Source organism: Melospiza melodia, chromosome 1, assembly GCF_035770615.1.
Source record: "Melospiza melodia melodia isolate bMelMel2 chromosome 1, bMelMel2.pri, whole genome shotgun sequence".
Classification (NCBI taxonomy): domain Eukaryota; kingdom Metazoa; phylum Chordata; class Aves; order Passeriformes; family Passerellidae; genus Melospiza; species Melospiza melodia.
Window position 1 is genome coordinate 91,197,421 of NC_086194.1, and position 21,380 is coordinate 91,218,800.

Below are 21,380 nucleotides of genomic sequence, written 5' to 3' on the forward strand. Positions count from 1 at the left end.
GTGCATCGTGTACAACCGAAACAGGACAAACAGACCCGTGCAGAGCTTACACTTCTTTTATTGTTCCAGCAACAGGACCCACAACATACATCCCCGTGGAAGGAAAGCGGTTACATCTCTGTCTTTGGTATTAAACTGGTAAACTATGGTGTCTCAGAGAATATTAATATGATAAACATAAAACAGTAGCAAAAAAAATTATATTTTGAAATTAAGACTTTCTCCTTCAAATAGTCCATAGGCACCATCTGCCCTCTTATTTCATTCTTTTTTAAAGGACCAGAACCAGGGGACAGGGAATAAACCCAAGTGTCCTGGGGTGATGTAACAAAGGTACTTGCCCCAAATACCACCATGGGACATCTCTGATAACAGCGAACGTTCATTCCCACCCTTGCCTAAGTGCGGCTCCAGGTGTTAGCCAAAAGCCCCCATCTATGCAGGATGTTCAGCAATACCTGGAACAGGCTGCCAAAAACTCCTTTCAGCTCCAGGCAATGTATCAAGGCACTCACTCAATGCAGGAGACTGGAAGGTAAAAGGCAAGGGCAGCTACAAACGTGCTCCAGCCTTGTCACAAGCAAAAGTAACTTCACTCCCATGGGCTCTCACTGCCTGACTCTCCCTCCTGGGTATCAAAAGTGAACTCAAGCACAGAAAAAGCACTCACAGAGCAAGTGGGATGGTTCTTGTGTCAGCCTCTGCATACAGGTACAGGAGGGGTTGGACATGGCACGTGCTCTGTTTGTCTAAGCAGATCTGTTATTCCTGCCAAACCTAAGATGAAAACTAGAGAAGAAGTGCTGGCACAGCTGAAAGAAAAAATTGGTGCAGAATGAGCACCAATTGGTGCAGAATGAGCACCAATTCCCAATCTAGGGAAATATAAATTTATTGTCTGAAGGCACCTATGCCGCCAAGACATCTCCTCCTTAGGGACAGCAAAATCTGCCACAGAACAAAATGCTGCAAGTTTTGTTGTGCCGGATGAAGAAGAGGAAGGGATGATCAGCAGTAAATTCTGGAATGGACATTATTATTTCAGAGCCCTCACAGAATAGCACAGCTGTGGCAGCAGCTGCTTCAGTGCCTTCTTCATTGACTTCCACAAAGGATTTGTGAACCACTTCAGAGAGCACCAGCTCATTACCAGGAGAGATGACAGGTGACATTCCTGAAAAGTCTGCCTTCCCTGACTCAAATGCATCAGGCATTCCCATTCTTCTTAAAATAGGTTTCAGATCATAATTTTCTTCCAGTTTAAATCTGGGTAAATACACCTTCACCTCTGTAGAATTCATCATTTCTGGACTGATCCAACCCATCAGCTTCTCATGTGTAAGTTCTCTTTCCAGCTGAAGAAAAATTCCAAATTTACTTAATTACAATGAGAATTGAGACCATATTACATAGCCAAAGTAGTGATTTCTGTGTCTTTATTCACACAGCACATAACATGAATGGGGTTTTTCCCTTTGTTATGCATGAAGACTCTGGAGGTTTTCATTTCGTTTTTAATTGGGGAATAAATGACTCAAGAAGCCTTGGTAATAAACTCCTGGTCCAGAGTTCCAAAGAGCCCAAACTCTCATGCTACCCTCAGCACAAAGGAGATCCTGCCCTTTCCTCTGAGCCTCTTGCCAGCCAGTGAGCCACACACCACCTGCCAGCTGCTCAGCACACAACACCTACAGGACAAGCCACAGCACTTCCAAAGAGCCCACCCAACATCCCCTCTCCACATTCCATCATCACCACACTGTGCCTTCCCCACAACCACAGCTGACCTCTGCCCCTGAGCAGGGCCAGCTCTGCTTCCAGAGCCTCTGCCCAAGGGAGCAGCACACAGCCTGAGCAGCACTGACATGGCAGGGGCTGTCCCTTTGGGGACAGCCAGGAGAGGGACATTTCTGCTGGCCTGGAGCACCAGGGACACAATTGCGCTGGAACTCAACTGCAGGTCTCTGTGCAATTCAGACTTTCTTCCCTGGAAGGATTCAGCCTCTCTTTGCACTCAGCTCAACTACTTACTCTTTCCAAGCCTGTGGAGCCATCCTGGATTGCATCAGGGAGCAGGATGATCATGCTCAGTTCTTTTCCCACATAGGGCAGCTCCAGGATTTTGGTCTGCAAGTCCCCAACGTAGGTCATGTTGAAAGTTGCCTCCTTGAACATCATCTGCACAGGTTTGGTCTCTTTCTAGAAATCAAGAGATGCCAACAGTTAGTGCTGAGCTTCTCTGCTGCTCTCACACTACATAGCAGGCAGCAAGTCACTCATGGCCTTTTAGGATTTGACCAAAGGGAACTGATCACACACCACAGAGGGCAGCCCTACCACTGCCTTTTGGAGAGCATGAGGTGCATACGGTGCATGATATTCCACCACAACTCAAAAGCAGATTATTCATCAGCCCTATATCCTTTTGGTGATGCATCTTGAAAGCTGGTTCTAAGCTTGCACAGCAGAAGGGAACAGAAAATGCAACAGTGTCTCTGCATACTCCTGCCAGCTTTTTCAACACATTCCAGCAGGGAGAGACCAAGGTGGCAGGAGCCTAGTCATTCCAGCAGTCTCTGAAATGCTGTTGGAAGTACTCTTGGGGCAAGCAGCAACATTCCCTTATTTAGAAGTTATATCAGCACTTTCAAATATTCCTGGATTCATTTCACCACTGCAGGTAGGGACAGTTTCCAGACAGGCAGGAGATCTTCCATTTTCCACAATGGCTGCTTCAAGCAGCTGAGTTAAGGAAAGCACATTACCAGGTCTTGTTCCTGACTCCTGGAGGCCAACCCAGGGCTGCAAGGAATCCTGAGGGGCAGCCACGGCCTGCCCATGCCAGGGGCCAAGTCCTCCTCGGGAGCACTGATCTGCTTCTAATAACAAGGCTGCAGAGAACACAGGTCTTCAGAGGAAATTTGTTTTCCATTTCACATGGATTGGCTCAGGGGCAGAAAAGTTGCAGGGAAGTTCTGACTGAAGAAGATTTAAATGCACAAGCTTTCACACCTCTCTTTGTGCTACATGAAAGGTTCTAATAAGGATGTGAAAGTTCAGAGAAACTCAGCAAAGAGAAACTTCCTGTGAAAGGGAGGGGGAATAAGGAATCTCACACAGCCTATCCAAGGGACCCCTGATTGAAAGATGTCATTTCTTCTTAAAGGTGGTCATTTCAGACAACATCCACCTAACAGGGCATTGTCAGCATTTCAGCCCATCATACCTTATTAATTTGGAATGGCCACTCTCTGGTACTCGCTTTCCGGAAAGGCTTTCCCCAGTTGCCTTTGAAATAGATGGCATTCACCAACACAAGCCTGGTCAGGGAATCAAGAGTCCCCTCTGCCAACAGGTTCTGAATTTTACCTTTATGATACAAAGAAAAAACCACACAATAATGAAAATGTTGACATGGATCTAATTATTCTCCAAGATAGTATCATGTCTCCATTTAATACACAACAGAGAATTATGTACTAGGCACAGCAATATCTCACTATTTGAGTTGTTTGAATTCACAATCCTATACCCTGAACTAGGTGTTTACCCACACCATGGCATCCATTAAACACAACTTGGAAAAGCACTCACCTTCAGTCCTTTCCTCCACCCAGACATTGATTTGTTTCCTGGAATCCTCCCAAGCATGCAGGAAGTCCATCTGTTCCAGGCCAGCATGGTAGGATTTCTGACTGGACTCTATAAATGACTAACAGGGACATTCACAACAGATTTTCAGCAAGAGATTTACTCCCCTCAGGCACAGATGAATCTTGCATCCTCCAAGGAAATCAGCAAGCTTTCCTTCCCCAGCTTCATACAGAGCCATTAAAGTTCTGGCTGACATGTTCCTACAAGGATTTATACTACTTCTTTGAGCAAGTAATCAATATTGTTACAGTTTATGCACTGTACTACAAACTTCTCCCTTCATTCACAAGGATTGGGGGTGGGTCATGTTTTTATTTTCTACTTCATGAACATGACATATAATTTTATAAATTACTTTATAAGACTTTTGCTAAGAAATACATCAATCACTTGTCACACAGGGAAACTGATGAATGCATCTCAGCACCGTCAAGATGAAAGACGGATGGATTTTACCCTGCTTAGCATCACCTGTCCATGCAGAACACAAATTATTTAAAGGAGATTCTCCACCAATTTCAGACACTGGGCTCTGGCAGAATCTATTGCACTCCTGCATCTCAGCACAGAAAATGTGTCAGGCAAACCCCAAACCCTGCCATGACCTCCAGAGGATAGAGGCACTAACTACATTATGCTAAGACATGCCACAAATTTAATGGCTACTTACTGGAAGAAACTCAAAGGTCTTTTCTCCATAGAGGCGGTTCGCAGTTCTCAGGATGTATTTGGTGTTTGGATCATTAATTTCAGAGAGAAGGGACTGATACCCATTGTGAGCATCCTGGGCATTCTTCAGACAAAGCACCTGCACAAAGACAGCATCTGCAGGGCTTGTACAAGTCATAAATTAGGGAGCAGCAGAGTCAGCAGTCCTGATTTTCCTTCCCTCAAGGCAAGCGCTACAGGATCACAGAATGGCTCAGTCTGGAAGGGACCTGTGGGGACAATCTGCTACAAAGCCCTGCCCAAGCAAGGACAACTAGAGTTGGTAGCTCAGACTGTGTCCATGGACTTTGAGCATCTATAACTACAGCAACATCACAGGTTTCCGAGAAAAATTTTATAAAGTACATGGAAACAAGATCTTAGTTTATACTCCTCTCCTACTTTGCAAAGGAAGCAAACATCCAAACCAAAAGGACTGGTCCTGCGTTTAATATTATTACATCCTGCATAAAACACAAGCCAATTGATAATTGCTACCTGAGCACATTTTTAAAAAGGAATTAATCAAATTGCAGTTTCCAGTTTAAATATAGACAGTTGGATGTTTAATATATTTTTATATGCCTGGCTTCCTTTTCAGAACATGTATCATCTGATAATAAACCCAAGCAAGGAAGGAAAAGAAAATAACTTATGTAGCCACCTACTGATCAATAAACACAATTCCAGGAACATTCTAATTACATATTAAAGAAGATCGCTCTTAAAAACCACAAAGAAAACTGCACACACAATATCCAGAAACTTCTTCATTTGTTACTGAACAAAGCTCACACTAAAAAGTCAAAGAAAACAGGTCCTCTTTACACACACACCCCAGAGGAAGAGCTCTGCTCTCTCACACCACAGTGACAATCACTGTTTAGCACAAGTGCATGTCACAGACTGGAAGACACATCTCTTCCTCAAATGATCCCATCAAATGCAATCCAGTCACTTTATTTTGACCTACCTTACAAATCTGGGCTTCAGTGCTACCTCTTGAACCCAGCAAAACCATGGACAAAGCAGAAGAAATACTAAATGGTGAAAAGAACACATTCTGCCCACTGTTCTTCTCACACAGTCTTCTTAACAGGTCCACAGCAAAAGTGCTGTTTGCTGCACAGAGGCTTTCCATGCTTCCAAGCCTGGGACATCAAACACAGAATGATTCAAATTTATTTGAATACAAATCAGTTATTTCTACCTTCTACACTTCCCAGCATAAACTAGGCAGCAAAGGCTGGAAAATTATCAGCTCACTGGAGACTGATTTGGTGCCACAAGCACCTGAAAATTTAAACTACAGATTAGAGTTAATTTACAAATTTAGAGGCTACTTCTAAATTTCAATCCCATACCTACACTTTTTGTGACTTCTTTTGTGGTGGTCAGGCACAACAGCATTTTCATCAGGACATACAGAAGGAAGTTTCTCATGACTACACATAGCAAATAATTTCCATTTATTGGACCACCAGAGCCAGAGTTCGACATCAGACCAGCAGAATTACCAACTCTTACCTTTTCTAAGTCTGCAGACCTTCAGTGGTAGCTGCAGCTTGCTCCTGGGTATGCACGCTGGGTTTTAAACCTGCCAGCCAGGCTGGGAGAAGTCAGCAGAAGGACTTTGCCTAAAAGCAAGAAAACTTGCAAGAATTTCATTGTCACTAAAATATTCTTTACCGAAAAATAAGAAAAAAACCCCCACAAACAAACCAAAAAAAGCACAAGAAGAAATCCCAAACAAACTGAAATCTCCAACCATACTAAGTAAATATAAATCACAATAAAACAGGATATTTGCTCTGCACATTACCAACAATTTCGCTTATCGCTCCAAGTTTGTGGCACTACATATAAAAGAAACATTCATTGCATTATAACTGGAAATTGGAAGGATTCGTGCTGGCAAATCCACGTTTAACCTCTTCTGACTGACACACCCCGCATCCCCACACATTTCACTCACACGGCAGCTCTCCCCACACTTCTTGAAGCAGAACTGGCACATTTGCTGCTTCCTTTTATACCCGCCCAACTGGGGGGAGGAGTTTTCATCAGAATTTCGGGATTTCCTTCACTGCCCTCCCACAGCAATTCCTGATATCGCTGCCAGCTCTCTCCGGCAAACACGCAATCGGCACGGCAGCTCTGCAATGGTCTTTTAGCAAGCTCTGTGCTAAAAAAACCACCGGCACCTCCCGAGCCAACCGCTAAAGCAATGCCCCGGTGGCGCTTTCGCTTTCCTTCCCCTTCCCTGCACCGCCCGTGCGAGCCCCGCAGCCCTCGCAGCCCGAGAAGCGCCGCGCTTTCGGCAGCCCAGCAAACATCGCCGCCTCTGCCCCGACACCGCCCCGTTCCCGCAGGATGCCCCGCGGGCGGGGACAGCGCGGAGCCGCCCCGGGCCCCGCCCGCCCCGCGCAGCCCCAGCGCGGCCGAGGCCGCTGCGCCGCGTCCCTGCCCCTGCCCGGCCGGCGACAGCCGCGAGAGGAGACAGCGCCCGCCGGGCCGGGCCGGGCCGGGCCGGGCACAGCGAACCCCGCCGGGCCTGCCGGGAGCGCCTCTGTCACAGACAGCCCGACACGGACGTGCATCGTGTACAACCGAAACAGGACAAACAGACCCGTGCAGAGCTTACACTTCTTTTATTGTTCCAGCAACAGGACCCACAACATACATCCCCGTGGAAGGAAAGCGGTTACATCCCTGTCTTTGGTATTATACAGGTAAACTATGGTGTCTCAGAGAATATTACAATGATAAACATAAAACAGTAGCAAAAAAAATTATATTTTGCAATTAAGACTTTCTCCTTCAAATACTCCATAGGCACCATCTGCCCTTTTATTTCATTCTTTTTTAAAGGACCAGAACCAGGGGACAGGGAATAAACCCAAGTGTCCTGGAGTGAAGGAATAAAAGTACTCGCCCCAAATACCACCCAGGACAGCTCTGATAACAGCACACTTTCAATCCCACTCGTGCCTAAGTGCGGCTCCAGGTGTTAGCCAAAAGCCCCCATCTATGCAGGATGTTCAGCAATACCTGGAACAGGCTGCCAAAAACTCCTTTCAGCTCCAGGCAATGTATCAAGGCACTCAATGCAGGAGACTGGAAGGTAAAAGGCAAGGGCAGCTACAAACGTGCTCCAGCCTTGTCACAAGCAAAGGTAACAATCCCATGGGCTCTCACTGCCTGACTCTGCCTGCTGACACCAAAAGTGAACTCAAGCACAGAAAAAGCACTCACAGAGCAAGTGGGATGGTTCTTGTGTCAGCAAGAACCTGGAGACCTCAAGCACACAGGCACAGGAGGGGTTGGACATGGCACATGCTCTGTTTGTCTAAGCAGATCTGTTATTTCTGCCAAGCCTAAGATCCAGACTACAGAAGAAAATCAGGCACAGCTGAAAGAGACAATTAGTGCAGAATGAGCCACCTCGTTCTAGGGAAATATAAATTTATTGTCTGAAGGCACCTATGCTGCCAAGACATCTCCTCCTTAGGGACAGCAAAATCTGCCACAGAACAAAATGCTGCAAGTTTTGTTGTGCCGGATGAAGAAGAGGAAGGGATGATCAGCAGTAAAATCTGGAACTATCATTGCACAGCGCATCATCATCACTGCTGCTGTGGCAGCAGCTGCTTCAGTGCCTTCTTCATTGACTTCCACAAAGGATTTGTGAACCACTTCAGAGAGCACCAGCTCATTACCAGATGAGATTCCTGAGAAGTCTGCCTTCTCCAAATCAAATGCATCAGGCATTCCCATGCTGCTCAGAAGCGGTTTCAGATCATAATTTTCTTCTAGTTTAAATCGGGGTAAAGACACCCTCACTTTTGTAGAGTCCATCATTTCAGGATTGATCCAATCTATTAGCTTCTCATGTGTAAGTTCTCTTTCCAGCTGAAGAAAAATTCCAAATTAACTTAATTACAATGTGAATTGAATCAGAGTTATACTTGCAAATGAACTGATTATGTGATTTGTTTACATATTGCATAAGATGCATCTTTTTTAACCTGGTTAGTGTTTCTCAAGCCAAAACTTCAAGTTTTACCTCTCACTAGTGCATTCTGCCCCTGCCAAGATCATTTTCTACTGTTTTTTCTGATAGCTATAATAGGGATCAATCTCCTCCATGTAATGTGTGCTTCTACAGAACATGATAAATTGTCCATGGATTTTTTTTTTTAATTTTTACTTATGGGACAGAAAGGCACAGAACGGTTAACAAGAACACAAATAATCTGAACCCAGTTCTTCTATCACTTTACAAAAGGCTCATCCCACAGGTCATTCAGCAGCATCATGAAAACAGTGAGTTCACAAAGGCCCTTTGCAGCCAGTCTTAGAGAACTTTATTCATAAACTCCTGGTCCAGAGTTCCAAAGAGCCCAAACTCTCATGCTACCCTCAGCACAAAAGAGATCCTGCCCTTTCCTCTGAGCCTCTTGCCAGCCAGTGAGCCACACACCACCTGCCAGCTGCTCAGCACACAACACCTACAGGACAAGCCACAGCACTTCCAAAGAGCCCACCCAACATCCCCTCTCCACATTCCATCATCACCACACTGTGCCTTCCCCACAACCACAGCTGACCTCTGCCCCTGAGCAGGGCCAGCTCTGCTTCCAGAGCCTCTGCCTAAGGGAGCAGCACACAGCCTGAGCAGCACTGACATGGCAGGGGCTGTCCCTTTGGGGACAGCCAGGAGAGGGACATTTCTGCTGGCCTGGAGCACCAGGGACACAATTGCGCTGGAACTCAACTGCAGGTCTCTGTGCAATTCAGACTTTCTTCCCTGGAAGGATTCAGCCTCTCTTTGCACTCAGCTCAACTACTTACTCTTTCCAAGCCTGTGGAGCCATCCTGGATTGCATCAGGGAGCAGGATGATCATGCTCAGCTCATTTCCCACATAGGGCAGCTCCAGGATTTTGGTCTGCAAGTCTCCAATGTAGGTCATGTTAAAATTTGCCTCCTTGAACATCATCTGCACAGGTTTGGTCTCGTTCTAGAAATCAAGAGATGCCAACAGTTAGTGCTGAGCTTCTCTGCTGATCTCACACTACATAGCAGGTAGCAAGTCACTCATGGCCTTTTAGGATTTGACCAAATGGAACTGATCACACACCACAGAACACAGACACCACTCTGTTCTTTGTTAATAACTAAAAATCCTGAGATTTCCTTTTTAATTATTAACGTAAAAATGTTTGGGAATATTCCTTTAAGGTAAATTGATGTTCTCACTCTTTTGTTAACTTAAGAACTAGTGACAAGTAGTAAAGTGAGGTAGTAATAAGTAGGGGCATTGTTCTTTGCAATACATGAATAAGTTATTTCAGTGTATGTATTGTTAGTCCATATGGTTCTGTGTGACCATAAAACCGACAAAATATTTTTAAATCTATCTACTTTAAACTATCCAGAAAGAGTATTATTATGAATTCTTAAAAGTCATGAGGATAGCAGTAAGGGGAGAGATTCTATTCTCATTTTCATTTCCTGCTATCTTATTCCATTTCCACATGGAGTATCAGCTACTATTGTTTACATCATTATCTTCCTTCTTCTCAGTTTCATTGCTTTCTCTCTTCCCTTCATGAGATTTTAACATAAGCAGCTTTTTGCAATTAAAGTAATGTCTATTGGAATAATGCCCAGAGAGAATATGGCAGAAATTATTTTGCAACAGCAGTGACACATAAAAAGGATCGATAAGCAAAAGGAAAGCCATAAAGCAATAGAAAATCATCCAGTGACCCATAATAAGTGCCAAAGTCACAGAAATAATTTCACAAGATGTTGGAAATGTTCCTGGGATGTCAAAGTAACTCTTTGTTACTGAACAGCATGTAAAATAACTAGCTTAATGTTTCAGCTTACACCTTGCATTTCCAAATGTTCATGGAGGAAAAGGTGTCAGGAACCAAACCTGTCCCTGAAGTTCTTGTACAGAGTATGGGGTGAACAGTAACACTCCCTAATTTAAAAGTGCTAGTAGCACTTAAAAGCCTTCCTGGATTTATTTCACCACTGCACACTGAGGGACAGTTTCCAGACTGGCAGGAGATCTTCAATTTTCCTCAATGGCTGCTTCAAGCACGTGAGTTAAGGAAGGCACATCACCAGGTCTTGTTCGTGACTCCTGGAGGCCAACCCAGGGCTGCAAGGAATCCTGAGGGGCAGCCACGGCCTGCCCATGCCAGGGGCCAAGTCCTCCTCAGGAGCACTGATCTGCTTCTAAAAACAAGGCTGCAGAGAACACAGGTCTTCAGAGGAAATTTGTTTTCCATTTCATATGGATTGGCTCAGGGGCAGAAAAGTTGAAGGGAAGTTCTGACTGAAGGAGACATAAAGGCACAAGCTTTCACACCTCTCTTTGTGCTACATGAAAGGTTCTAATAAGGATGTGAAAGTTCAGAGAAACTCAGCAAAGATGGTATTCATATGAAAGGGAGGGGACAGAAAGAATCTCATATATCCCACCCAAGGCAACCCTGACTGAAGGATTTAATTTCTTCTTAAACGTGGTCATTTCAGGCTACTTCAGATTAACAGTCGATTGTCAGCATTTTAGCCCATCATACCTTATTAGTGTGGAATGGCCTTTCTGTGGTACTCTGTTTGTTGAACTGCTCTTCCCAGTTGCCTTTGAAATAGATGGCATTCACCAACACAAGCCTGGTCAGGGAATCCAGAATCCCCTCTGCCAACAGGTTCTGAATTTTGCCTTTAAGACACAAAGAAAAAACACACATTAATTAAGAGGCTGAAGTGGATCTAATTATTCTCCAAGATAGTTTCTGGTCGGCAGTTAATAGAGAAGAGAATCATGTACCAGGCACAGCAACAGCTCACTATTTGAGGTGTTTGAATTCACAATCCTATATCCTGAACTAGGTGTTTACCCACACAATGGCATCCATTAAACACAACTGAGCCCTGGGAAAAGCACTCACCTTCAGTCCTTTCCTCCACCCAGACATTGATTTGTTTCCTGGAATCCTCCCAAGCATGCAGGAAGTCCATCTGTTCCAGGCCAGCATGGTAGGATTTCTGACTGGACTCTATAAATGACTAACAGGGACATTCACAACAGATTTTCAGCAAGAGATTTACTCTCCTTCAGACACAAGTGATTCTTGCATACTCCAAGGAAATCAGCCAGCTTTCCTTCCCCAGCTTCATACAGAGCCATTAAAGTTCTGGCTGACATGTTCCTACAAGTATTTATACTACTTCTTTGAGCAAGTAATCAATATTGTTACAGTTTATGCACTGTACTACAAACTTCTACCCTTCATTCACAAGGATTGGGGGGGGGGGTCATGTTTTTATTTTCTACTTCATGAACATGACATATAATTTTATAAATTACTTTATAAGACTTTTGCTAAGAAATACATCAATCACTTGTCACACATCGAAACTGATGAATGCATCACAGCCCTGTCAAGATGAAAGACGGATGGATTTTACCCTGCTTAGCATCACCTGTCCATGCAGAACACAAATTATTTAAAGGAGATTCTCCACCAATTTCTGACACTGGGCTCTGGCAGAATCTATTGCACTCCTGCATCTCAGCACAGAAACATTGGAAATCAAACCCCAAAGCCTGCCTTGACCTCCAGAGGATAGAGGCACTAACTACATTATGCTAAGACATGCCACAAATTTAATGGCTACTTACTGGAAGAAACTCCAAGGTCTTTTCTCCATAGAGGCGGTTCGCAGTTCTCAGGATGTATTTGGTGTTTGGATCATTAATTTCAGAGAGAAGGGACTGATACCCATTGTGAGCATCCTGGGCATTCTTCAGACAAAGCACCTGCACAAAGACAGCATCTGCAGTGCTTGTACAAGTCATAAATTGGGGAGCAGCAGAATCGGGAGCCCTGATTTTCCTTCCCTCAAGGCAAGCGCTACAGGATCACAGAATGGCTCAGTCTGGAAGGGACCTGTGGGGACAATCTGCTACAAAGCCCTGCCCAAGCAAGGACAACTAGAGTCGGTAGCTCAGACTGTGTCCATGGACTTTGAGCATCTATAACTACAGCAACAGCACAGGTTTCCGAGAAAAATTTTATAAAGTACATGGAAACAAGATCTTAGTTTATACTCCTCTCCTACTTTGCAAAGGAAGCAAACATCCAAACCAAAAGGACTGGTCCTGCGTTTAATATTATTACATCCTGCATAAAACACAAGCCAATTGATAATTGCTACCTGAGCACATTTTTAAAAAGGAATTAATCAAATTGCAGTTTCCAGTTTAAATATAGACAGTTGGAGGTTTAATATATTTTTATATGCCTGGCTTCCTTTTCAGAACATGTATCATCTGATAATAAACCCAAGCAAGGAAGGAAAAGAAAATAACTTATGTAGCCACCTACTGATCAATAAACACAATTCCAGGAACATTCTAATTACATATTAAAGAAGATCGCTCTTAAAAACCACAAAGAAAACTGCACACACAAAATACAGAAACTTCTTCATTTGTTACTGAACAAAGCTCACACTAAAAAACCAAAGAAAACAGGTCCTCTTTACACACACACCCCAGAGGAAGAGCTCTGCTCTCTCACACCACAGTGACAATCACTGTTTAGCACAAGTGCATGTCACAGACTGGAAGACACATCTCTTCCTCAAATGATCCCATCAAATGCAATCCAGTGACTTTATTTTGACCTACCTTACGAATCTGGGCTTCTGTGCTACCTCTTGAACCCAGCAAAACCATGGACAAAGCAGAAGAAATACTAAATGGTGAAAAGAACACATTCTGACCACTGTTCTTCTCACACAGCCTTCTTAACAGGTCCACAGCAAAAGTGCTGTTTGCTGCACAGAGGCTTTCCATGCTTCCAAGCCTGGGACATCAAACACAGAATGATTCAAATTTATTAGAATACAAATCAGTTATTTCTACCTTCTACACTTCCCAGCATAAACTAGGCAGCAAAGGCTGGAAAATTATCAGCTCACGGGAGACTGATTTGGTGCCACAAGCACCTGAAAATTTAAACTACAGATTACAGTTAATTTACAAATTTAGAGGCTACTTCTAAATTTCAATCCCATACACACACTTTTTGTGACTTCTTTTGTGGTGGTCAGGCTCAACAGCATTTTCATCAGGACATACAGAAGGAAGTTTCTCATGACTACACATAGCAAATAATTTCCATTTATTGGACCACCAGAGGCAAAGTTAGACATCAGAACAGCAGAATTACCTACTCTTACCTTCTCTAAGTCTGCAGACCTTCAGTGGTACCTGCAGCTTGCTCTTGTGCATGCACGCTGGGTTTTAAACCTGCCAGCCAGGCTGGGAGAAGTCAGCAGAAGGACTTTGCCTAAAAGCAAGAAAACTTGCAAGAATTTCATTGTCACTAAAATATTCTTTACCGAAAAATAAGAAAAAAAACCCCACAAACAAACGGAAAAAAGCACAAGAAGAAATCCCAAACAAACTGAAATCTCCAACCATACTAAGTAAATATGAATCACAATAAAACAGGATATTTGCTCTGCACATTACCAACAACTTCGCTTATCGCTCCAAGTTTGTGGCACTACGTATAAAAGAAAAATTCATTGCATTATAACTGGAAATTGGAACGATTTGTGCCGGCAAATCCACGTTTAAGCTCTTCTTACTGACACACCCCGCAGTCCCACACATTTCACTCACACAGCAGCTCTCCCCACACTTCTTGAAGCAGAACTGGCACATTTGCTGCTTCCTTTTATACCCGCCCAACTGGGGGGAGGAGTTTTCATCAGAATTACGGGATTTCCTGAACTGCTCTCCCACAGAAATTCTTGGTATCACTGCCAGCTCTCTCCGGCAAACACGCAATCGGCACGGCAGCCCTGCAATGGTCTTTTAGCAAGCTCTGTGCTAAAAAAACCACCGGCACCTCCCGAGCCAACAGCTGAAGCAATGCCCCGGTGGCGCTTTCGCTTTCCTTCCCCTTCCCTGCACCGCCCGTGCGAGCCCCGCAGCCCTCGCAGCCCGAGAAGCGCCGCGCTTTCGGCAGCCCAGCAAACATCGCCGCCTCTGCCCCGACACCGCCCCGTTCCCGCAGGATGCCCCGCGGGCGGGGACAGCGCGGAGCCGCCCCGGGCCCCGCCCGCCCCGCGCAGCCCCAGCGCGGCCGAGGCCGCTGCGCCGCGTCCCTGCCCCTGCCCGGCCGGCGACAGCCGCGAGAGGAGACAGCGCCCGCCGGGCCGGGCCGGGCCGGGCACAGCGAACCCCGCCGGGCCTGCCGGGAGCGCCTCTGTCACAGACAGCCCGACACGGACGTGCATCGTGTACAACCGAAACAGGACAAACAGACCCGTGCAGAGCTTACACTTCTTTTATTGTGCCAGCAACAGGACCCACAACATACATCCCCGTGGAAGGAAAGCGGTTACATCCCTGTCTTTGGTATTATACAGGTAAACTATGGTGTCTCAGAGAATATTAATACAATAAACATAAAACAGTAGCAAAAAAAAATAATATTTTGAAATTAAATCTTTCTCCTTCAAATAGTCCATAGGCACCATCTGCCCTTTTATTTCACTCTTTGTTACACTACCAGAACCAGGGGACAGGGAATAAACCCAAGTGTCCTGGAGTGAAGGAATAAAAGTACTCGCCCCAATACCACCCAGGACAGCTCTGATAACAGCACACTTTCAATCCCACTCGTGCCTAAGTGCGGCTCCAGCTATTAGCCAAAAGCCCCCATCTATGCAGGATGTTCAGCAACACCTGGAACAGGCTGCCAAAAACTCCTTTCAGCTCCAGGCAATGTATCAAGGCACTCAATGCAGGAGACTGGAAGGTAAAGGGCAAGGGCAGCTACAAAAGTGCTCCAGCCTTGTCACAAGCAAAGGTAACAATCCCATGGGCTCTCACTGCCTGACTCTGCCTGCTGGACACCAAAAGTGAACTCAAGCACAGAAAAAGCACTCACAGAGCAAGTGGGATGGTTCTTGTGTCAGCAAGAACCTGGAGACCTCAAGCACACAGGCACAGGAGGGGTTGGACATGGCACGTGCTCTGTTTGTCTAAGCAGATCTGTTATTCCTGCCAAGCCTAAGATCAAGACTACAGAAGAAAATCAGGCACAGCTGAAAGAAACAATTAGTGCAGAATGAGTCACCTCGTTCTAGGGAAATATAAATTTATTGTCTGAAGGCACCTATGCTGCCAAGACATCTCCTCCTTAGGGACAGCAAAATCTGCCACAGAACAAAATGCTGCAAGTTTTGTTGTGCCGGATGAAGAAGAGGAAGGGATGATCAGCAGTAAATTTTAAAGATCTTTTTGCACATAATGCAATTCTTACTACAGCTGTGGCAGCAGCTGCTTCAGTGCCTTCTTCATCGACTACCACAAAGGATTTGTGAACCACTTCAGAGAGCACCAGCTCATTACCAGGAGAGATGACAAGTGACATTCCTGAAAAGTCTGCCTTCCCTGACTCAAATGCATCAGGCATTCCCATTCTTCTTAAAATAGGTTTCAGATCATAATTTTCTTCCAGTTTAAATTTGGGTAAATACACCTCCACCTCTGTAGATTTCATCATTTCGGGACTGATCCAACCCATCAGCTTCTCATGTGTAAGTTCTCTTTCCAGCTGAAGAAAAATTCCAAATTTACTTAATTACAGTGAGAACAGAGTCAATATTACATAGCCAAAGTAGTGATTTCTGTGTCTTTATTCACACAGCACATAACATGAATGGGGTTTTTCCCTTTGTTATGCATGAAGACTCTGGAGGTTTTCATTTCGTTTTTAATTGGGGAATAAATGACTCAAGAAGCCTTGGTAATAAACTCCTGGTCCAGAGTTCCAAAGAGCCCAAACTCTCATGCTACCCTCAGCACAAAGGAGATCCTGCCCTTTCCTCTGAGCCTCTTGCCAGCCAGTGAGCCACACACCACCTGCCAGCTGCTCAGCACACAACACCTACAGGACAAGCCACAGCACTTCCAAAGAGCCCACCCAACATCCCCTCTCCACATTCCATCATCACCACACTCTGCCTTCCCCACAACCACAGCTGACCTCTGCCCCTGAGCAGGGCCAGCTCTGCTTCCAGAGCCTCTGGCCAAGGGAGCAGCACACAGCCTGAGCAGCACTGACATGGCAGGGGCTGTCCCTTTGGGGACAGCCAGGAGAGGGACATTTCTGCTGGCCTGGAGCACCAGGGACACAATTGCGCTGGAACTCAACTGCAGGTCTCTGTGCAATTCAGACTTTCTTCCCTGGAAGGATTCAGCCTCTCTTTGCACTCAGCTCAACTACTTACTCTTTCCAAGCCTGTGGAGCCATCCTGGATTGCATCAGGGAGCAGGATGATCATGCTCAGTTCTTTTCCCACATAGGGCAGCTCCAGGATTTTGGTCTGGAAGTCCCCAACGTAGGTCATGTTGAAAGTTGCCTCCTTGAACATCATCTGCACAGGTTTGGTCTCTTTCTAGAAATCAAGAGATGCCAACAGTTAGTGCTGAGCTTCTCTGCTGGTCTCACACTACATAGCAGGCAGCAAGTCACTCATGGCCTTTTAGGATTTGACCAAATGGAACTGATCACACACCACAGAGGGCAGCCCTATCACTGCCTTTTGGAGAGCATGAGGTGCATACAGTGCATGATATTCCACCACAACTCAAAAGCAGATTATTCATCAGCCCGACATCCTTTTGGTGATGCATCTTGAAAGCTGGTTCTAAGCTTGCACAGCAGAAGGGAACAGAAAATGCAACAGCGTCTCTGCATACTCCTGCCAGCTTTTTCAACACATTCCTATAGGAAGAGACCAAGGTGGCAGGAGCCTAGTCATTCCAGCAGTCTCTGAAATGCTGTTGGAGGTACTCTTGGGGTAAGCAGCAACATTCCCTTATTTAGAAGTTATATCAGCACATTCAAATATTCCTGGATTCATTTCACCACTGCAGGGAGGGACAGTTTCCAGACAGGCAGGAGATCTTCCATTTTCCACAATGGCTGCTTCAAGCAGCTGAGTTAAGGAAGGCACATTACCAGGTCTTGTTCGTGACTCCTGGAGGCCAACCCAGGGCTGCAAAGAATCCTGAGGGGCAGCCACGGCCTGCCCATGCCAGGGGCCAAGTCCTCCTCAGGAGCAATTCTAAAAAGAAGACTGCAGAGCAGGTCTTCAAAGTAAATTTGTTTTCCATTTCACATGGATTGGCTCAGGGGCAGGAATGCAGCAAGGAAGCTCTGACTGAAGAAGACTGAAATTCGCAAACTTTCACATCTCACTTTGTGCTATATTAGAAGTTCTAGTAATGGTGTGAAAGTTGAGAGAAACTCAGCAAAGAGAGACCTCCAGGGAAAGGGAGGGGGAATAAGGAATCTCACACAGCCTATGCAAGGGAACCCTGATTGAAAGATCTCATTTCTTCTTAAAGGTGGTCATTTCAGACAACATCCACCTAACAGGGCATTGTCAGCATTTTAGCCCATCATACCTTATTAATGTGGAATGGCCACTCTCTGGTACTCTGTTTGTTGAACTGCTCTTTCCAGTTGCCTTTGAAATAGATGGCATTCACCAACACAAGCCTGGTCAGGGAATTAAGAGTCCCCTCTGCCAACAGGTTCTGAATTTTGCCTTTAAGACACAAAGAAAAAAACACACATTAATTAAGAGGTTGACATGGATCTAATTATTCTCCAAGATAGTATCATGTCTCCATTTTATACACAACAGAGAAGAGAATCATGTACCAGGTACATCAACAGCTCACTCTTTTAGTAGTGTAAATTCACAATCCTATATCCTGAACTAGGTGTTTACCCACACAATGGCATCCATTAAACACAACTTGGAAAAGCACTCACCTTCAGTCCTTTCCTCCACCCAGACATTGATTTGTTTCCTGGAATCCTCCCAAGCATGCAGGAAGTCCATCTGTTCCAGGCCAGCATGGTAGGATTTCTGACTGGACTCTATAAATGACTAACAGGGACATTCACAACAGATTTTCAGCAAGAGATTTACTCTCCTTCAGACACAAGTGATTCTTGCATACTCCAAGGAAATCTGCCAGCTTTCCTTCCCCAGCTTCATTTAGCTTAAACTTCTCACTGACAAGTTCCTTCTAGGATCTATACCACTTCTTTGAATTAGGAAATTTTATTAAATGGCTTATTCACCACAGTACGGTTATTTTTTTTTCCCTGTATGTATTTTATGCTTCAGGTACATATGATTTTATAAGTTGGTTTATCAGAGTTTTTCTAGAAGATACATTAACCATTTGTCCCACAGCCAAAGAGATGAATGGATCGCAGAAGCCTCAAGTGTAGACACTGATGGACTTTACCCTGCTTTGCCATATTCAGAGCACGTGTTATTTAAAGGAGATAATCCACCAAGTTCAGACTCTGGCAGAATCTATTGCACTCCTGCATCTCAGCACAGAAACATTGGAAATCAAACCCCAAAGCCTGCCTTGACCTCCAGAGGACAGAGGCACTAACTACATTATGCTAAGACATGCCACAAATTTAATGGCTACTTACTGGAAGAAACTCAAAGGTCTTTTCTCCATAGAGGCGGTTCGCAGTTCTCAGGATGTATTTGGTGTTTGGATCATTAATTTCAGAGAGAAGGGACTGATACCCATTGTGAGCATCCTGGGCATTCTTCAGACAAAGCACCTGCACAAAGACAACATCCACAGCAGTGTCCTTAACTTCTCTAAACACACTCGCTTCAGCATGACTGGTTTTATATTAAAATTACATTTAAGTTAAACACTGTGATTTGAGGCCACGAGATTTTTTCAGCACACCTCCTATCTGGAGCTTATCAAGCAAGGCATATCTGATGTACCCAGCAAGGCACTGCACAAGTCAAAAATTGGGGAGCAGCAGAATCGGGAGCCCTGATTTTCCTTCCCTCAAGGCAAGCACTACAGGATCACAGAATGGCTCAGTCTGGAAGGGACCTGTGGGGGCAATCTGCTACAAAGCCCTGCCCAAGCAGGGACACCTAGAGCTGGAAGCTCAGAATGTGTCCAGATGGATTTTGAGTATCTAAATCTATAGCAACAACATAGATTTCCCAGATATTTTTATAAAGTACATGGAAACATGATATGAGTTTACACTCCTCTCCTACTTTGCAATGGAAGCAAACATCCAAACCAACAGGACTGGTTCTGTACTTAATATTGTCACTTTCTACATAACAGACAAGTCAAGAGATATTTGCTACCTGAAGAACTTTTTAAAAAGAAATAAATCAAGATGCAGTTACTGTCTGAAATATAGACTGTGGGATTTTGAAAATATTTTATTGTGCTTGGCTCCATTTTCAGAATGTGTATCACATGATAATAAGCCGAAGAAAGCCAGGAAAAAAAATTATGTAGCCACCTCTGGATCAAGTAAAAAATCTCCAGGTACATTTTAATTACATATTAAAGAACATCAGTCTCAAAAAAACTCGCCCATATTAAATCCAGAAACTTCTTCATTATGTACTTAACATTGCTCACATAAAAAAACCAAAGAAAACAGGTCCTGTTTACACAAACACCCCAGAGGAAGAGCTCTGCTCTCTCACACCACAGTGACAATCACTGTTTAGCACAAGTGCACGTCACAGACTGGAAGACACATCTCTTCCTCAAATGATCCCATCAAATGCAATCCAGTGACTTTATTTTGACCTACCTTACGAATCTGGGCTTCAGTGCTACCTCTTGAACCCAGCAAAACCATGGACAAAGCAGAAGAAATACTAAATGGTGAAAAGAACACATTCTGCCCACTGTTCTTCTCACACAGCCTTCTTAACAGATCCACAGCAAAAGTGCTGTTTGCTGCACAGAGGCTTTCCATGCTTCCAAGCCTGGGACATCAAACACAGAATGATTCAAATTTATTAGAATACAAATCAGTTATTTGTTATTTGTATACCTTCTACACTTCCCAGCATAAACTAGGCAGCAAAGGCTGGAAAATTATCAGCTCACTGGAGACTGATTTGGTGCCACAAGCATCTAAAATTCCATACTACAGATTAGAGTTACTTTATCAGTTTAGTGCCTGCTTCTAAATTTCAATCCCATACCTACACTTTTTGTGACTTCTTTTCAGGTGGTCAGACACAACAGCATTTTCATCAGGACATACAGAAGGAAGTTTCTCTTGACTTCACAAAGCAAATAATTTCCATTTATTGGACCACCAGAGCCAAAGTTAGACATCAGACCAGCAGAATTACCAACTCTTACCTTTTCTAAGTCTGCAGACCTTCAGTGGTAGCTGCAGCTTGCTCTTGGGTATGCACGCTGGGTTTTAAACCTGCCAGCCAGGCTGGGAGAAGTCAGCAGAAGGACTTTGCCTAAAAGCAAGAAAACTTGCAAGAATTTCATTGTGACTAAAACATTCTTTACTGAAAAATAAGAAAAAGAAACCCCACAAACAAATCGATAAAAAGCACAAGAAGAAATCCCAAACAAACTGAAATCTCCAACAATATTAAGCAAATAGAAATCACATTAAAACAGGATATTTGCTCCGCACAACTTCACTTATTGCTACAAGTTTATGGCACTAAATATAAAAGAAAAATTCATTGCATTATAGCTGGAAATTGGAAGGATTCGTGCTGGCAAATCCACGTTTAAGCTCTTCTTGCTGACACACCCCGCAGTCCCACACATTTCACTCACACAGCAGCTCTCCCCACACTTCTTGAAGCAGAACTGGCACATTTGCTGCTTCCTTTTATACCCACCCAAATCTGGAGAGGAGTTTTCATCAGAATTTGGGGATTTCCTGAACTGCCCTCCCACAGAAATTCTTGGTATCACTGCCAGCTCTCTCCGGTAAACACGCAATCGGCACGGCAGCCCTGCAATGGTCTTTTAGCAAGCTCTGTGCTAAAAAAACCACCGGCACCTCCCGAGCCAACAGCTAAAGCAATGCCCCGGTGGCGCTTTCGCTT

At 44.5% G+C, this 21,380-nt stretch overlaps 3 protein-coding genes across 7 annotated transcripts; all 3 read right to left on the minus strand.

Annotated features, from left to right (window-relative positions):
* Window positions 1-40: 40 nt before the first annotated feature.
* On the minus strand, window positions 41-6,656 carry LOC134421156 (serpin B6-like). 2 transcript variants are annotated; one of them, XM_063161677.1, is made up of 8 exons: window positions 6,338-6,656; window positions 5,890-5,999; window positions 5,336-5,513; window positions 4,325-4,462; window positions 3,595-3,712; window positions 3,227-3,369; window positions 2,032-2,199; window positions 41-1,355 (listed from the first exon to the last, which is right to left on the minus strand). In XM_063161677.1, exons 3-8 carry the CDS (start codon window positions 5,501-5,503, stop codon window positions 933-935), a joined length of 1,158 nt encoding a protein of 385 aa, XP_063017747.1. In that variant the 5' UTR covers window positions 5,504-5,513; window positions 5,890-5,999; window positions 6,338-6,656; the 3' UTR covers window positions 41-932. The 2 variants fall into 2 exon arrangements, with proteins under 2 accessions (XP_063017747.1, XP_063017755.1); XM_063161685.1 differs by lacking the exon at window positions 6,338-6,656 and adding an exon at window positions 6,185-6,321.
* Window positions 6,657-6,996: 340 nt separating this feature from the next.
* On the minus strand, window positions 6,997-20,730 carry LOC134421167 (serpin B6-like). 4 transcript variants are annotated; one of them, XM_063161747.1, is made up of 8 exons: window positions 14,083-14,411; window positions 13,654-13,744; window positions 13,081-13,258; window positions 12,070-12,207; window positions 11,336-11,453; window positions 10,964-11,106; window positions 9,217-9,384; window positions 6,997-8,274 (listed from the first exon to the last, which is right to left on the minus strand). In XM_063161747.1, exons 3-8 carry the CDS (start codon window positions 13,246-13,248, stop codon window positions 7,870-7,872), a joined length of 1,140 nt encoding a protein of 379 aa, XP_063017817.1. In that variant the 5' UTR covers window positions 13,249-13,258; window positions 13,654-13,744; window positions 14,083-14,411; the 3' UTR covers window positions 6,997-7,869. The 4 variants fall into 4 exon arrangements, with proteins under 4 accessions (XP_063017817.1, XP_063017787.1, XP_063017798.1 ...); XM_063161717.1 differs by having other exon boundaries at window positions 13,635-13,744; window positions 14,083-14,410; XM_063161728.1 differs by having other exon boundaries at window positions 13,635-13,759; window positions 14,083-14,410.
* Window positions 14,737-20,780, minus strand: LOC134421166 (serpin B6-like). Its single transcript, XM_063161701.1, has 7 exons — window positions 20,665-20,780; window positions 20,102-20,279; window positions 18,944-19,081; window positions 18,260-18,377; window positions 17,887-18,029; window positions 16,704-16,871; window positions 14,737-16,027 (listed from the first exon to the last, which is right to left on the minus strand). The coding sequence occupies exons 2-7, from the start codon at window positions 20,267-20,269 to the stop codon at window positions 15,611-15,613; spliced, it is 1,152 nt and encodes a 383-aa protein (XP_063017771.1). The 5' UTR covers window positions 20,270-20,279; window positions 20,665-20,780; the 3' UTR covers window positions 14,737-15,610.
* Between the last annotated feature and the right edge of the window lie 600 nt (window positions 20,781-21,380).

What these genes read in the sequence shown, in the direction of transcription:
- LOC134421156 (XM_063161677.1), bottom strand. Translation starts at nt 5,503, where the DNA reads ATGGAAAGCCTCTGTGCAGCAAACAGCACTTTTGCTGTGGACCTGTTA. An exon ending in CTGAAGCCCAGATTTGTAAG is followed by an intron (nt 4,463 to 5,335) that starts GTAGGTCAAAAT and finishes GTCTTTGTGCAG; the next exon opens with GTGCTTTGTCTGAAGAATGC. An exon ending in GGTGGAGGAAAGGACTGAAG is followed by an intron (nt 3,370 to 3,594) that starts GTGAGTGCTTTT and finishes TGTATCATAAAG; the next exon opens with GTAAAATTCAGAACCTGTTG.
- LOC134421167 (XM_063161739.1), bottom strand. Translation starts at nt 13,248, where the DNA reads ATGGAAAGCCTCTGTGCAGCAAACAGCACTTTTGCTGTGGACCTGTTA. An exon ending in AGACCTTGGAGTTTCTTCCA is followed by an intron (nt 11,454 to 12,069) that starts GTAAGTAGCCAT and finishes TGTCCCTGTTAG; the next exon opens with TCATTTATAGAGTCCAGTCA. An exon ending in GGTGGAGGAAAGGACTGAAG is followed by an intron (nt 11,107 to 11,335) that starts GTGAGTGCTTTT and finishes TGTGTCTTAAAG; the next exon opens with GCAAAATTCAGAACCTGTTG.
- LOC134421166 (XM_063161701.1), bottom strand. Translation starts at nt 20,269, where the DNA reads ATGGAAAGCCTCTGTGCAGCAAACAGCACTTTTGCTGTGGATCTGTTA. An exon ending in AGACCTTTGAGTTTCTTCCA is followed by an intron (nt 18,378 to 18,943) that starts GTAAGTAGCCAT and finishes TGTCCCTGTTAG; the next exon opens with TCATTTATAGAGTCCAGTCA. An exon ending in GCTCCACAGGCTTGGAAAGA is followed by an intron (nt 16,028 to 16,703) that starts GTAAGTAGTTGA and finishes ATTTTTCTTCAG; the next exon opens with CTGGAAAGAGAACTTACACA.